Source organism: Podarcis gaigeae, assembly GCF_964106915.1.
Source record: "Podarcis gaigeae genome assembly, chromosome: 13".
Taxonomy (NCBI): Eukaryota; Metazoa; Chordata; class Lepidosauria; order Squamata; family Lacertidae; genus Podarcis; species Podarcis gaigeae.
In genome coordinates this window covers 34,947,969-34,965,368 of record NC_139689.1, presented here as the reverse complement: position 1 = coordinate 34,965,368, position 17,400 = coordinate 34,947,969, and the positions used below count along the sequence as shown (strand labels likewise).

The window sequence follows — 17,400 nt, the reverse complement described above, 5'->3', positions numbered from 1 at the left end:
CTTGCCTCCTCTCCTTTTTTTGTATTCAGGTGTTCAAAATTGACCACATATTAGGTGCATTTTGCACCTGGCTTTAGACCACTTCTGACCAAGTGAAGAAGCCTGGGCGCCAGGATCATTGGATCTGGGGTGTTTTCACACACTAATACCCCATTCTGTAGAATTCAACCAGTTATGTTTTATCCACACAATCAGAATGAATTTCAGGAACCATATTGCTTTTTCTGTGCAGTGTGAGCAGAAGTTGTCACCATTAAGAAAAAGAGGTCGGAATAGGCCAATATGTATGTGGACGGTCCCTAGATTGAGTGACTTGTCTTCTTTAAGTTCTCGAAGCTCTTAATGTTTCTCAAGGTTGTCATCTGAACTAGCCAGATGTGTAACTGAGAATCAATCACGGTCAATCCATCATTTGAAAAATAAGACTTCAGAGCAGTCATGCCTCAAAATGTAAACTAGACATTCCATTTTGGCGACTGCAACCTTGGTTTAAGGAGCCATTTGGCCCCTAGCTTATATATCTGAGTTTCTCATACTACTCTCACATGTTTGTCTGAATTAATTTATTTCCCTCCCCACACCCCACCTGATTCTTTCCTCCTTTCCTTTTTAATGTTAATAGACCAATTCTATGTACATATATGGTATAATGGATCAAAAGAATATACGTGAACAAAAAGCTTAACCTGTGATATTCAACACACTCCTCAGACATAAAATTAAGTACAACTCAACTACAGTGGTACCTCGGGTTACATACACTTCAGGTTACATATGCTTCAGGTTACAGACTCTGCTAACCCAGAAATAGTACCTCAGGTTAAGAACTTTGCTTCAAGATGAGAAAAGAAATTGTGCGGCAGCAGCAGGAGGCCTCATTAGCTAAAGTGGCACCTCAGGTTAAGAACAGTTTCGGGTTAAGAATGGACCTCCAGAATGAATTAAGTACTTAACCCGAGGTACCACTGTATGCTGGAAATTTTTTACCAGTAAACCTCGTGCACCATCTCTCAGTGGAAAATAGAGATGTTTGGAAGATCTGCCTTTTTGTTAATTCACTTACTAAAGCCACAACCCTCAGAACCACCATTCTTCTACAACCATCTAGCTCTCTAACTGACCAGCTCTCTAGATTCTTACTCCTGTTTGTGTTCTCGTAATTCTCAGAGGTAAGTCAGAATTATTTCTATTTTGCTGAAGGGGATCTCAGAATGAGAAATAGTGACTCGCCCGAGACTATGCAAATAGCAGGAATCTGACTCTCAAGATTCCTCAAGGCGATTCAGTATCTTATTGGCTTCCAACCGATCTTGTACAGGTTCATGTAAACTTTTCCCCCCAGCCCAAAGTCAGTGAATTTGCACAAGCTGAGTTAGTCTTCTGGAAGGTTCAACGCAAGGCTGGATCAAGACAAAACATGTTTTTGATTCAACCTCTTTCCTAAGATTGTCAGGAGGCAATTTTGTCATACATACGTATTCTGCATTAGTTGGGAAATGGGATCAGCAAAAGCCACAGAAAAAGAAATGTCTATTCAGATCTAGACAAAATATTTGTCTTGAATTCATCTTTCATCCCAGAGGAAAAACATGCCTAAATACCAGTGAAATAAATAAAGACCAGGGTTTAAATCCCAGAGATTTAATGGTGACATGTTCTGCACACACACCATGTATTTAAAGAACTTTGTTTTGCTCCAAAGAAACCTGTAGCTCATTAAGGATTGAGAATTGTAGTTCTGTGAGGGGTATACTATGGTTCCCAGGATTCTCTGAAGGAAAGCAATGTGCTTTAAAAGTGCTTTACAGATACAGTCGTACCTTGGTTGTCGAACGCCTTGCGACTTGAACGTTTTGGCTCCCAAACACTGCAAACCTGGAAGTGAGTGTTCCAGTTTGCAAACGTTTTTTGGAAGCCGAATGTCTTGTGCAGCTTCCGATTGGCTGGAGGAAGCTCCTGCAGCCAATCGGAAGCAGTGCCTTGGTTTTCAAACGTTTTCAGAAGTCGAACGGACTTCCGGAACGGATTACGTTCGAGAACCAAGGTACGACTGTACTGTATACATGAAGCCTGTGTACATCTAACATCTTACTAGCTGCTGAAGCATAAACTGATTTAAACCCATTCTTAAAGCTGAATCTTCTTAGTTGGATTGTTCCATTAATCAAGCGTCCAGCAGATGTTTTTAAACACCTTTGACTACAGACTTCAAAAAAGTGATATTAAAGATGTTCTTAAGCACTCGGCTGAAAGGAAAGTGGAGTTCCTTTGCATCACTTGGGATAGAATCCTAACTTTTTTCTCTTGCTCTAATACACCAAATAAATGAAGCATTAGAGAGCACAGAAATGTAGCATTCAAAGGGGTCCCCAGGGTCATCTAGTCCAACCTCCTGCAATGCAGGAATCTCAATGAAAGCATCCATGGCAGATGGCCACCTAACCTCTGCTTAAAAACCTCCAAGGAAGGAGAGTCCCCTCCACCCCTTGTAGGAGTCTGCTCCACTGTCAAACTGCTCTTACTGTCAGAAAGTTATTCCTGATGTTTAGTCAGAATCTTATTCTTTTGTAACTGATTCAGATGCTACCCTCTGCAGCAGGAGAAAACAGCCATTTGGATATTTGAAGATGGCTATCATATCTCCTCTCAGTCTCCTCTTTACCAGGCTAAACATACCCAGTTCCCTCAACCGTTCCCCACAAGGCTTGGTTTCCATACCCTTTACGATTGCAAGAATTCCTGAAACCTGAAGCCATTGACATTTCCCACCAGAACTTCATAAAATAGGACCACCACCACTTTAGTGTAGGAAGTGGGGCTTATATCCATGAATCAGAGCACTGGTCCACGATGGTCTAAAATGACTGGCCACATCTCTCCAAGGTCTCAGATGGGGGACTTTCTCTCAGCAACACCAAGAGATGCTGGAATTGAAGCTGAGAACACATGAATGATCTTGGGGGCCAAACAAGTTGCCCACCTTCTCCTAGCATATCCACAGCCTTCAAAACAAAACTCAAGTATTAAGACAAGCAATAAGAAAAAGGGACACTGAGGTTCAGATAAATAGACACTGCTCATCCCACAGAATGGCAAAAACACCACCAAATGCATCATAGAATTGTAGAGTTGGAAGGGACCCTGTGGGTCACCTAGTTCACTAATCCACTACAGTGGTACCTCGGGTTAAGAACTTAATTTGTTCTGGAGGTCTGTTCTTAACCTGAAACTGTTCTTAACCTGAAGCACCACTTTAGCTAATGGGGCCTCCTGCTGCTGCCGCGCTGCTGGCGCACGATTTCTGTTCTCATCCTGAGGTAAAGTTCTTAAAGTGAGGTACTATTTCTGGGCTAGCAGAGTCTGTAACCTGATGAGTCTGTAACCCGAGGTACCACTGTACTATCTTCCTTGGGAATAGCAGGTTCTGTTATTTATAATACCATTATGATGGGATTCTGCTTCCTTGCCACTGGAGAGGGGAGGAAAGCGAAGTCCTATTTGTTACACAACTGGGCTGCTACAGCTGAACCCAACCCCAAAACACAATACCAAATTGTTTACTCAGAACTGCATCCGACTAAGTAAAATGAGGTTTAAAGGTACCCCTGGCCGTTAGGTCCAGTCGCAGACAACTCTGGGGTTGTGCGCTCATCTCGCTCTATAGGCAGAGGGAGCCAGCGTTTGTCCGCAGACAGCTTCCAGTTCATGTGGCCAGAATGACTAAGCCGCTTCTGGCAAACCAGAGCAGTGCACGGAAACGCCATTCTATCTTCCCGCCGGAGTGGTACCTATTTATCTACTTGCACTTTAATGTGCTTTTGAACTGCTAGGTGGGCAGGAGCAGGGCCCCCGTTGCGGGGATTCGAACCGCCAACCTTCTGATCGGCAAGTCCTAGGCTCTGTGGTTTAGACCACAAATGGGGCTTACTCCTACCCACACATCCAAACCCAAACCATCACCCTGGCCTATTCTAAGTCAGAGGTCCTCAAATATGCAGAGAACTCACACAACAACAGGACCCAAAGAACCATTTGGCAAATGCTGTGAACCCAAAGGAAGACATGGGGCTAATGTTTCTCAAGCAGCAAGCTGCAAAGTGGGGGAAATCGACTGCTCAAAAAGAAAAGGGCACAATTCCCCTGTTCTGGGTAAAGGATCCTGGTTTTCAAAGTTCTGCCTCACCAATATGAACAAGTACCTTCCTCTTTTCATAAATGCAGCATCTTAGACCCCAGGAATCATGAACACTGCCATTTAACTATACAGTACATGGTGTAAAGCTGAAAACAAATTACAGTGGTACCTCGGGCTACATATGCTTCAGGTTACAGACTCCGCTAACCCAGAAATAGTACCTCACGTTAAGAACTTTACCTCAGGATGAGAACAGAAATCGTGCGGCAGCAGCGCGGCAGCAGCAGGAGGCCCCATTAGCTAAAGTGGTGCTTCAGGTTAAGAACAGTTTCAGCTTAAGAACTGACCTCCAGAACCAATTAAGTTCTTAACCCAAGGTACCACTGTACAACTAAGAAGCTGCACTTTCTTTTCCCAAATCTTTAGCATGCCATCTTTTTAGAGGGCTACAACTTGTAGGTATCACAACTTCTAGAACCAATTATCATTCTACGCCTCTTCTAAAGCAAATATTTGCTGCTTTCAGGAAACTGAACTTTCCCACCAATGCTTCCCCCTGCCTTTACAAAACCCCCACAAAAGTTCACTTAATTTAAAAGGGCATGCCGTGCAATCTGTATTTGTAAACCTGCACATTTCCTTGGAGGCAAGCCCCACTTCGCTCAGTGGGGCTGACTCCCAGGTAAGTGTGCATAGGAATTAAGACTTAAGAAATCTTTTGTGGTGTCACCAAGGGAAACGCATTCAACTCATAAAGTCAGCATGTATCTGCTGAGCAGACTAGTTATTAGCTACCAATAAACAGAACCTCCTATAAGGCATCTTGGAGTTGATTCTCTATCTTAGGTGCTTGGGATTTTAAAATGCTAAATTTGTCTTATTTTTTTCAAGAATCTCTTCCATTTTCCCAACTTTTTGCTGCCACAATTCTGAAAAGCATCCATTTTTCTGGGTATTTTGGGAAGTTTGGGGGGAAATGAATACATAAAAAGGGGCGTGGGAAGAATGGCATTTATCATTTGAGGTATGTTTCCCTGCAAATGCAAAACAAGAATTACTTGTGAATTCTCCTAAAACTTCTATTTTTCCTTTATGTAAAATATGAACACTTTTCTAACCAGTGAAAAACTGCCCCCTTAGTTCCCCTCTTCAGTTGAAACTTTTAAGAACTAAACAGGTGCTTAGAATTCTACTAAGGCTGCACTTTCCCTGAGACTTAGCCCTACCGAACATATTGGGACTTACTTCTGAGTAAAATGCATAGGTTTGGATTGCCTATGCCTGTCTAACTTTAAAATTTTCAACCAGGAAGATCCAATTAATTCACATTGCTCAAAAGGTACCAGGTCCAAGCTGAAGACAAGACATACTTTTCTTGATCCGTGGGATCTCCCTCATTTGCAGTGCGCCATGCAGAAAAAGTATGCAGCATGGGATCAATAGAAGCGATCCAGCGAGACGTGAAACTTTCCTTGTCACATGTTGGCTCTCTAGCCACTTAGGGGTAACTGCTTCACACCAACCTTTTCCCATTTTTATTGCCTCTAAGTAGGGCTACTTTGGGGGCACATCTTTAACTCTATGAACAGTTCCTAGATTGGAAACCAGTCAATACAGTGGTACCTCAGGTTAAGTACTTAACTCATTTTGGAGGTCCGTTCTTAACATGAAACTGTTCTTAACCTGAAGCACCACTTTAGCTAATGGGGCCTCCTGCTGCTGCCGTGCCGCCGGAGCACGATTTCTGTTCTCATCCTGAAGCAAAGTTCTTAACCCGAGGTACTATTTCTGGGTTAGCCGAGTCTGTAACCTGAAGCATATGTAACCTGAAGCGTATGTAACTCGAGGTGCCACTGTATTGCAACAGAGATTTTAAATCTACACGTCATTTCTGCCTTTCCTGTCCCTAATACCCGTTGCATTTTATGAGCTTACTTTTATACCCCCAACAATTCCCTAGGAAAGACACTGTTGCCTGTAACCAAATATATATATATATATGAAGCAATACCAAACAGGTAAATCTACCAAAATAGGTATGCAAAAAGCAAAACAGAACCATTTTGAAATAGTACGTTTAAGCTTGTTTAAGTGAAAGCTTTTAGCATGATTCCAACTTTCTTTCCTTTTGATGCAAAACAAGTGTAAAGTTAACCCTTTTGCTGGGAATTGAACAGTAACAAATTAAAGCAAATGTTTTTTTGTAGATTCTCCCATTAAACTTAAGGCTGCAAACCTCTACACACAATCATCCTGGAGAAAAGCTCCATTAAACTCAATGTGTCTTCCTTCTGAGTAGGAATGCATAGGATTGCCCTGTTAGTTCCTTGTTTGTTGTAAGGATAAAAAGCTCACAGACACAAGATCTTCAGCTAAATTTGTAGAAAACTACACATCTACTACAGGATCTAAGCTTTCACACATTCTATTAAAAAGAGCCTAACTTAAGACACTGCACATGTATTGACGAGATACCTTAAGCAAGTTTTCTCATAATTCTACAGAAGTTAACCCCAAACAACAACAAAAATCCTAATAATTAATAAGTGTGCTACTTCTGTGAATAACAAAGCTTAGCTATACCTGTAGAAAAACTGCCTTAAAACCATCACATGCAACATGTCCCTATTAGTTAGAATTTTGACTACAGAGGTATAATCACTGTTTCCTTAGTTACTAAATTTCATTCTCTCTATGCTAGTCACTTCCAGTCTTTCATATTTGGAATGTTTGCTTGATGGATTCACTTAATTTTCCCTCCTCTCGTTCTTATCCATTCACATTTGTCCTGGTCCCCCACCCCACAACTCTATCCACTTCAATCTTTTCAGTCTGAGACAACCCCACCCCTAACCTCCAAACATTTCTTAACATTCTTGAGTCCTTAAAACATCTTCGAGGTTGTTTTAATTAACCCTTTCCACCACCAAAGGAATTTGCTGACTTTTAAGGAATAAAATGGCAAAAAAAATCCCATGTCCTTTTTTCAATAAAGTTATAAGTGAAAACATACACGCCAAACACACAAAGTCTTTTTAAATATATATAAATCTACACTCACGTTGCAACTCGGGAGTACTTTCTTGTAAGTAAATGCAACTTTTAACAAGAATGTCAAGATTAAGTAGAGATATTGCAGTCCCAGAAAGACCCAACAAGACTTCTCATTAAGTAAGTGCTTTACTTGTATATAGTTCAGTTTTTCTAAGTAGGAAATCGCAAATTTACTTATCCATCTGTGCATCTCATATATTAAGAAAATGTTAACTCTGTGCTTGGTATCTCAACTTGGTATTTGTTGAGCTTCATTTTTTTAAAATATAACATGCTGCAACAACCAATTCATTAAAAACTAGCTGAAATCATTCACAATTGTGGTGGAGATAAGCCCTTTTCGATATATTCAGGACCAACCATTTTTACAGAGGCCAGTAGCACATCCTACACGTGTTTTAATTACTATTTAAGATATCCAGGTGGCAGAGTTTATAAATGGTAGGCATGCCATGTCAGTGGCAGTGTAGATTATAATCATTCCTAGAAATCATTCCTTTCAAATCTGAGTATTTTGGGGCAACTTCTAGTAAACGAGGCTCAAGAAATAAGCCAAGCTTTATTTATTTTTAACTGTGGTTTTACTTCATTTAAAAAAAAATAAACTGAAAGGATACAGATCAGTATGCCTCTGTTTGGCTAGAATTTTCTTCCACTTAAAAGGTGACATTTTTTACAGATTTAGAGAGAAGGGGAAAACAACTCTCACAGTTATTGAGACTATGCTAATCATATTTAATTAACTAGTTGGGTATCTTCCCAAACAAGAAAATCAAGTCTCGATACAAGTGAAAGGAAACACCTTAGCCCTGTAAAAATTCAAGCTAGCAGAGTATACATTTTTATCAATGGAGAAGTGATCTTGTATGGAATACAGGCTCTCCTTTCTTGCCCTTAATACCTTGCCCAAAAGATTCAACATTTTTACTCTCACTTCTATAGGAAAGAAATGCAAAATCCCTGTTGGGAAACTATTGAAGTCACTTTATCACACATCCTGAGCACAAGGTTAAAAATGTATTTTAAGGGAACCTACAAATAAAATCCTGGCATGCAACAGATGACGTCAGACCAACTCTTCTAAGGAAGACTTTGAAAACTCCAACATGGCCACTGACTATTAAGAAGGCAGATGTTTAGATGCATGGAGGTGAAAATATACCCCAGTGATAAGTCGTCTGGGATCTGTTTGATTTCTCTGCCTCAAGTCTACTACCAGGTTTAATTTTTCTTCCTACTTACACCCATATAACCACAATTTGCTTTGAATTACAAAATCTGTCAAGTGATAAATTTGTATATGGTAGATTTCTTAGCATTACGTAGCAAGACTTAAAGAGAATCAGCAACTCCTCAAAATCATCAAATTTCTACACAACTGACAGGCTTTTTTGAAAGCACTGAACAGGAAACAAGAATAATCAAGTTCCTTTTCTCTCCCTCCAACACCCAATCCCAGCTCCCAAATGTTTATTTTGCTTTGTTTCATTCTAGAATTGCCTGCCCAAAAATCCTTCTCCCAATTGTCATTTTAAACCGCAGCTACACTGTGTACCATGCCACAAAGACAGTTACAAGCACTATTGATCACCCATTACACAAGGCCCATGCCTGTTGCTACAATAAAATAAATTATCGAATAGATTTCAGGAGCCTTCCAATCCGGAGGTAGCTGAGGGAAGTCATTCATAAAAAAGAAATGTTATCCTCCATCAGCACATTCTGCTACAAAGTTTGAAAGTCCAAGATATCTACACTCCCCAAAAGGAGAAAGAGAAATTGTGATGTGAATCACAAAACAGAATATATTAAACTATATAGTAACAAACACTCACATTTCACCCCACCCCCTTTATTTTTTAAACAACCGCCTGGAAAACACAAATTCACACTGAATTCTGGTGGAACAGCGCATTATGATGTTTGTGTCTCCTAGATTTCACAGGAATGAAGAGTAATTGTAACTTTTCTCCACACCATGTGATTTTTGCTTCACCATGCCTATCCAAATCTGCCATTTTTAATCCAGGCAACCAAACCATTGTACAAGCAGCAAGTACACATATTGAATATGTTAATACCACATTAAAGCATGATGAGATAACTACATCTCCACCAAGGTGTAAAGTCTGAGAATTATTCAGAGGGGCAGCAAATGAGAAAAAAACCAATATATTAAAGCATTAAAACAAAGCATTAAATTAAATTAAATTAAAACAAAGCATTAAAAGGTTGCATTGCAGAGGAAAGTCTGTTCAAGTAGGTATTTATTTACAGTAAATGGCCCTGAAATTTACAAAAGAGCACCTCTGCCTCCCAATTTTCAAATTCCCTCTGAATATACTGTATTCTGATTTTATCTCTTTTCCCCTCTGGTACTTTAAGGGGGCAATCCTATGGGCAAGATCCACCAGGATGAGCTGCATAGGGTACAGAAGTCAAGCTCAAGGCCCCAACCCTGGCTTAGCTGAAGATACATCAGAGTAAATTGCTCAGTTTGGATGAGTTGTGGCTTGTGTAAGTCTCCCCAAAAGGGGCGTGGTGGGGGTGGGACCAGAGAAAGGGGCTTAAGGCAGGATCCTAAACCCATTTGGCTCAGCCACGTGATCTGGCAATACAGTGTAAAAGCACTATTTTGAAAGTTTTCCCCTCTTTCAGGATTAAGCAGAGCAGCAGCCCCACTGCTAAACAGGGTTTGGATTTGGTGTGACTTTATGACAGCTTAATTTACACCAATTTGCACCAGCTTCTTGCATAGGATTGCTCTGCAAAAGTAACTCTAGGAATTTGGATGGGGGGTGAATCAAATTAGCCACCAATTTTGTTTTCTGCTCTCTTCAAAATAGTTTCCCTTCAAAGCAGAGATTGAAAATGCTAATACACCTAGTTTTGTCTGCACAACTCTGGGGAATTTTAAAAACACGGTTTTCTTCTTTTCCTTTAAGCAAACATGGAATTTTCTCAACATGGAAAATTTTAAAGAAATTAAACAACTGGATTACCTTTGCTTTTTAGGTACTGAGTGTTCAATCTCAAGTTGTTTTCCATGCAGCTCCACTTTGCCTAAAAACACAAATGTCTTTTTTTAAAAAAAAATGTACATAAGGAAACCTGGACACCATTCTCACATACAGCTCAACTTTTGCTCCCATTCCTCATATTTTAATTCAATTTTATTGGGGAATTCAGATTGCCTTCATCAGAAATCCCACTGCCTTGGGAGGTGTGTTTTCCTCTAGATAAAACAAAAAACTGGATTTCAAATTGAGGGGACTAAACAATGGAAGAAACCAATAATGGAGGTTTCCCCATGACCCTACTTTTTGCACATTCAATTCATTCCTCCTTCACACGCTGGAAGATCTGTTTAATCACAGGAAAGGCAAATTTAAGATTTGCAAGGCCTCTTCCGTCGATTTATTCCACCTCAACTTGTTCGGCTGTATCTTTTTTAAAAAAAATTAATAAGAAAATCCGTGAAAACTGTATTCAGCTGGGAAGAAGGAACGTGAATCTAGAAAAGGATGGGGAAACTAAATTCTGATGTGTTCCTTTCGAGTAAGGGGCAAAAGAGGTTTATCCCCAGAAAAAGGCAACATCAGCTTTGCTTGCTAGTTCCTCTCTGCCTCTTCTCAATCTCTTAGCAGCATGGCGACCTTCGCGCTAATACACACATCACATGCCCCAGGAAAACCCAGTTTAAAATCAAAATGGCCAAAGTCCAACAACTCCCGTCTTCCCTCCCCACCTCCCACTTCCAGAGGAGCCCCTCTCCCATCCCACAAAGCACCTCACACTCTTTTAAAGGGCAAAAATAGAGCATTTGATCCCATGGCAAAACCCAAATGGCCTTGCAAGACGAACCACCGAGGCCGGGGGGCGGGGGTTGATCATGGAACCTCGAATTAAGGGGAAGAGGCTTAATATTTTGATTTGATCCCCCCCTTTCATCTCCAGAGAGAGCGGGGGCTGATTTGTGGTCCAAAGACTTCCCGGGAGCAAAAGAGAAAACTGTCATTCTCGCCCTTTTTGTGTGCACGTTTTCACGTTGCGAGGGGGTTTGCCAAATTTTACCCTTTTTCATATATATAAAAAAGGTGAATGCTAAAAAACCGACGACGGTTTAAGGGGGATCCACTATGATAGAAGAGTAAACATTCTGGGTGGGAGGGAGGAGGAATTCAAACAAATAAAAGAATTCTGCGAGCCCTCTAGAAATCCACTGGAAGCAGATGGAGGATCCTAGGCCCTACAAGTTGTGTATTACGCAAGACACACAAGAGACGTGGTTCTCGACTCGGGGTCAGATAGACAGGGGGAAGTGGGGTGCAAAGCTGTGTGTGTGTGTGTCCCCAACTACCCCAAGTTGCGAATGGGAGAGTAGTGGGGGAGAAATACGAAACGAAAGTGAACTTTCATTGATGACACCCCAGAGGTAGAAAAGAAACAGGGCGGAAGACTCACGAGTATCGGAGAAGTGTAACTGAACGCATCTTTGCAAAACCACATTGTGTGGATCTTGGAAAGGGAAAAGAGGATCTCCAGAACTGGGAGCGCTAGGTAGTTAACTGCTGCCGCTGTTGTTGTTTTTTAAAAAAGAAATGTGTTTGGATCTATAAATTAAAAAAATAATCTCAACCCCCCCCCCCACAAAAACAAAAAAACTAAATCCACTACGGCTTCAGAAGGAGAGAGCGGGGGGATGGGGTGGAGAAGAGACAAGAGAGATCCATTGGCTTACCAGAAAAAGTTTCGATGGCTTTCATGGCCCATTGCTCATCTGGGCAGTCGACAAAGGCGTAGCCAGATTTCACCAAGAACTGGCCACTGAAGGAGATCTTGTGGTCGTTGAAGACTTTCTCCAGATCCGCCGGAGTCACGTTCTCGTTGAGGTTCCCAATATACAGCTTGTTCATGGCTGATGCCTTTTGCACAAAATGTGGGGTAGGTCCAAAAAGGGAGGGAGTCACGGGAGGTGGGAGGGAAAATATATTATCTCACACACCGGGGTGGGGAAAGGAGGGCGATGGTAGGTGGGTGGGTGTGAAACTTTCAACAGATTCTTTTTTTAAAAAAAATCCTACCTCTTTTTTTTTTGGAAAAAAAGTTTCTTATTCAATCTTGTAGGCCCAGCAAGTAGGAAAAGCCTGTTATTTTGGGTGTGGGGAGGAAAGGTGGGGGTGATCTAAGAGGAAAGAGGGGGGGAAATGTTCCCTGTTTTACGGAATCAATGGGGCTGGTGGGGCTGGATGCAACTTGCTATGGCGGTCTTGGGAAAATGGCTCTTTTTTTTTCCCTTTTCCAGCGGCCCCCCAACTCCTTTTGAGTCGCAGCTCATGTGTCACACTCACACACACACTCACACATACCACATAGGACGTCTCTGAGGCTGAAGGCAGCCTTTGGCGCCGCCCCTAAATAAAATCGACCTGGAAAAATGAGTGAAAATGTTTGCAAGAGGAAGCCACGTGGTGGAGCCCCAAAAAGGGACCACCCCTCCGAGGGGAGGGGCGCGCACGCACCGACAGACGCGCTCATGTGCAGAGGCGCGGCAGCTTTCCATTGCTCGCTCTCTTTTTTTTTTTTAACCCACCCCCCAACGGCAAATACTATTTTATTTACATTTTGCCCATCTTTCCTTCCCTCCCCTTAAAAAACAACAACCCGTTTTCTCCATTTCCTTGTAGAATCCAAATTATTGTAGTAGGACCACCTCTCTCGCCTCCTCCCCACCCCACCGCTTTTGCTGGAGGGCTGCGACGAGACCCAACCCCCATCGCGACCCCCCTTCCCCCCTCTTCCCCCAGCCGGTTCTCCCACACCTCCCCCTCATGAGCCATGAGCTTCTTCTTAAAGAGTTTGAATGAGATTTTCTGGGTGTAAACTTAATTCAAAGGGCGCTCTGGCTCGCCCCGAGGAAAGAGGGCGGAGGAAGGAAAGGAGAGCAAGCAGGCGCGCAAACTAAGCGCGCGGTGCACCCGGAGCTTCGCTCTGCCCAACCGCACGATTTGGGGATCGCCTTAGGAAGGGGGGGCGGATTCTGAAGGGGGGAAAAGGCGAAGATGACCAGATGCGATCGTGGGGGTTGGTGAGCATGGACGAGAGCCATATTGGAATTTGGTTTGTGTGAAGAGTTGTGGAGGCATTATTAGTGCAATAATAATTGTAGAACTACTTTATATACAGTATAATATATATATATATATATATATATATATATATATATATATATATATATATATTTGCTTTCGTATATATATATATATACATACACATACACACAGATGATAGATGGATAAGATATAAAATGGAAACATCCTGTGGGTGGCTGTGATACCGCAGCACACGATCTTCATTTGTGCATCCCGCGGGCCAGAAACGCACGAATCTGAAATGGGCACTTCTCCTCTTGCCATCCAGCTGGTGCTTCTCCGCAAGCATAAAAGCGATTTAATAACCACAATAATAACCATGTATCAACCCTGTTAGAACTTTCTGAAATAATAATAATAATAATAATAATAATAATAATAATAATAATTAATGTTGTGTACTGACTAGGCAGCAGCTCGCTCCAAATAGATGGAATGCAAACGCAATGCTAGCCGCTCTCCTTTGCCTTGCAACTTTTCGATAAGTAGTTTTCCTCCTAACCATTTGTAGGTTTCCTGTTTTTTTTGTTTGTTTGGTTCGTCAATAAATACCTCACATATCAGCAAAAGGGCAAGAGGAGTTTAGGATCTAGGAAAGGGCGAGGGCGGTTGTTGGACACGGTGCCTGCAATATTGCGCGAGCAGGCATTTGGTTCCATGAATGGACATCGGTGGGAAGCCATCGAAATTAAATATATATTTCTCCACCAACCAAAAGGGCGCCGATTGGACGGCTGCTTCCGCTTAACCCTTGTCTCGCACGAGGCAACATGTGCGCCCCGTCTCCCCCGATTCCTCTTCCTCCTTTTTAAAGTCATCCTTCCATGTGCGTTCTTTTTGGGGTGGGGGAAGATCTGGATCAATTTATTGAAATAAAAGAGGGGGGGTAAAGTTTGGTTTAAAACCCTGGAGATCTGAGGGGAACCCCCCCCCCTTATTTCTTAACGGCCCGATCCTACGGCACGCTTACTCGGAAGTAAGTCCCCCCTGTGCGAAACGGGGCATGGATAGCTAGTGGTGCGCCTTTGGCGAGGCGCGCGAAGTCGCCAAAATCGTCTTTTAGTCACTTTCTGCCAGGGATCAGCAGCCGAAGGATGGTTTCCTGAGCAGGGAGTGGGGGACAAAGGGGAAGATGGTGGCTCGCAGCCCTTTCCCACCCGCCTCCCCCTCACTTTTAATGCCTCCTTTCCAGAGGAGGGGGGGTGAAATTAAAGGGTGTGTGTGTGCGTAATAGCCAAGTGGCTGTGAAGAGGCGCCAATTGTCCCTCTGCAACGCTGGTCCCTGCCATTATCCAGGAGGGATGGGGGGCGGAAGGTGGTTGTGGTGGGGGGAGGAATCTTTAAAGCATGCCAGTCACAACCCACCAATCCAAGGGAGCTCTGGGGGGTGGAGGAGGGGGTGGGAGGGAAATGGCAAGGTGGGGGGTGGGGCGGGAGAGGTGGCCTCGCCGGAATGCGCTGGCCCTTTAAATGGCTGCTGGGGGAGTGTCCGCGTGTGCATGGCCCAAAAAAAAGGAAGAAAGAAAAGAAAAGCCGGCTGGAGCAGAACTATTTCGTTCGGAAGCTTGCATTGCACAGAGTTGTGAATGGAAGGATTTGAGTTATCAGCATCATCAGGTTTCTGATTCCTCTCCTCCCCCCTCCCGTTTTTCTTTTCTTAAGAACAAACATTACTTTAAAATGCACACACACACACATATCACAAACGTGAAGTGAGTGGGAAAGATCGATTCTCCTGATCGAACGAGAAATGTGAGGCATGCCACCACTGCTAAAATTAAATTCTGCTCTAGAAAAATAGGTACTTAGCCATTTAAGTGAGGGAAATGGTAGTCGCTGGACTTTGATCTTTTTAAAACATTCCGGAGATACATTATTAGCAAGACCCACGTTGTGTGTAAATAGAAGCATAATCCCCTAAATGCCACGTGTTTTCCTTGCACAGAGATCTTCCGTAGCCATTTATTTGTTTTTGAGCCTTTAAGAAAGTCAGAGTGACCTACCAGATCAGGTTTCGATTGCAGCCCAGGTCATGTGCTTAAAATGAAAAGCTTCCTTTGATTAGTTTTAAAAAGAACCAACAAACAAAATCGTTCCAAGGCTTGGAGATAAAGATATATTAATAAATATTTAAACTTTTTCTCTTGGGGGTTATTGTTCGATGGATAGATGCACTTTTTCTGTCCTTAACTAGTATAGATATTTATGAATGAGTATCCAATGCTACAACAGAACAATTTTGCAACTTCCCTAAAAACATTTATGTCTACTTTTTTTTTTACTTCAGAAATGTCTATGAACATGCAAATATTAAAGATTGTTTGGAGAAATCTTGAAAACTAGCAACTTTCTCAACCCAGTTAAAAATATAAAATAGAATGAAGTTTATATATTCTCCCAGCTCTAGTAGGCAGACCCTTTAAAATGCACATTACAGCATGAAAACACGGAGATCCTATCTTTGAATAAACTACCAAAACCAGCCTTATCCTCCTGATTAAAATCGCAAATATTTTTCTATCATTCATTGTTCCCTCCCTTTAAAGAGCAGTTGCTTGTAATCAAGAGAAATTTTATCTACATGCCTGTTGGTCCTTTCAACTGCATAATCTAAGCTATCTTTAATTGCTTTTGTCAAACAAAAGTTACAAATCTGTATTTAAAAAACACACACCAGATTTTAAATGTACAGACAAAAAAAGTACACACTAGAGGAATACATATCCTAATTTAAAATAAAAGTCATTTATACATGCTCATTTAAGATTCTTGATTGTTTTGGTTTGTTTTAATGTGTGTGCACCATGCATTTATTCTGAAGTCATTGCATATATTCTGAAGTCAGAGTAAACAGCCTTAAAAGAATCTTAACATCTTGACCCAAATGTGTAAAACTGTTTCTTAAAAATTAAAATATTAAAATCCATATATAGATGCCAATTGCAAAAGCTTATGCTGCAATAAATTTGCTGGCCTTTTAAGATGCCTAAATACTTATTTTTCCAACCAAAGAGGAAAGACTTCAGTTTTTTTTGGGGGGGGGTGAAATCAATGTCTCTTCCAAATACATGATATTTAGGGAATGCTCAGAGAAGAGGCAGCTAAAGCATTTTCGAGGAGAGTCAATCCGTAGTCATTCAGTGCAAAAAAGTAGCACAGAAAAACTGGTGGAGGCTTAAAATTTGATCACTGCATATTTTAGTGAATTAATATCCCTCCTCCCCTTTCCTTTAATCCCCCCTCCATTTCCTTAAAGAGCAATGTTGCCACTAACTGAACCAGAACTCCAGTTTTGGATACTACAACCAATAAACAGATTTCACTCTTGTCCTCAGTTTAATTCAGGGTTTCCTCTATTCCTTTCATAGTTATTTTAACTTGGTTACATTACTGAAAGTCCCTCTAGACAGCTGAAAGAGAATAGTCCATTTAAATGAGAATGCCTTCAAGTGGAAAACCCTGGGTGATTTTTCTACTGAAGTTATTATTTTGAACCATTTTCCATTAGGATGTTTTCTTTCCTGGTTTCTTTTTATATCTATTCGTAATACCATCTATCCATGTTGTCCCCATTGGTTTTCAGGTGTCAACAACTTATTTCCATATTTCATAAACATGGCATGGCTGTTATTATCAAAACTGTTTTCTCACCACCTTCACAATAAGCCATTAGGAGTTTGTCATAACAAATCAGCAATGGGAAAAGTTGCAAATTTATTACAAATCAGATATTCCTGCTTATATTTTAGCTACCTTTAACTGATTTTCCAAAGAGCTCTTAATTTCTAGCACATTGCTTTCACCTTTACTGTTTTGAAATTGACCCACTGGAAGGTATAAATTCATCAACATTTATAAAAAGTAACTTTCTAATTACAAAACATTAGCTGTGAGTTTGAGGAAAACATGTACACTGCATTAAAATACCCATTATATAAAAGATAGTATTTTTTGCTCTAATGAGGCATTTAAGCTCTAACATACCTTAATATTAATTTGATTACAAACTGAATTTCAACAATTCAGATATAAAACAAGAAAAGGAAGTGTTTTTATTAG

The 17,400-nt window shown here is 41.3% G+C and overlaps 2 protein-coding genes across 3 annotated transcripts in view; one reads left to right on the top strand and one right to left on the bottom strand.

Moving 5' to 3' along the window:
- IGF2BP1 (insulin like growth factor 2 mRNA binding protein 1) overlaps positions 1-12,618 on the bottom strand; it is a 70,193-nt gene extending 57,575 nt beyond the window's left edge. The window contains exons 1-2 of one of the 2 annotated variants that reach the window (XM_083709453.1): positions 11,931-12,618; positions 10,192-10,252 (exon numbers count right to left, since the gene is read on the bottom strand). In XM_083709453.1, coding sequence (XP_083565579.1) covers positions 10,192-10,252; positions 11,931-12,105 — 236 coding nt within the window. In that variant the 5' untranslated portion in view covers positions 12,106-12,618. The remainder of the gene's footprint in view (positions 1-10,191; positions 10,253-11,930) is intronic. The other variant, XM_083709452.1, reaches the window with a different exon arrangement.
- The window catches only part of GIP (gastric inhibitory polypeptide), a gene marked incomplete at its 3' end in the record, with an annotated part of 28,623 nt that continues 20,791 nt past the window's right edge, over positions 9,569-17,400 (top strand). The window contains exon 1 of the mRNA XM_083709938.1: positions 9,569-9,672. Within this exon, the coding sequence (XP_083566064.1) occupies positions 9,605-9,672 (68 nt within the window). The 5' untranslated portion in view covers positions 9,569-9,604. The remainder of the gene's footprint in view (positions 9,673-17,400) is intronic.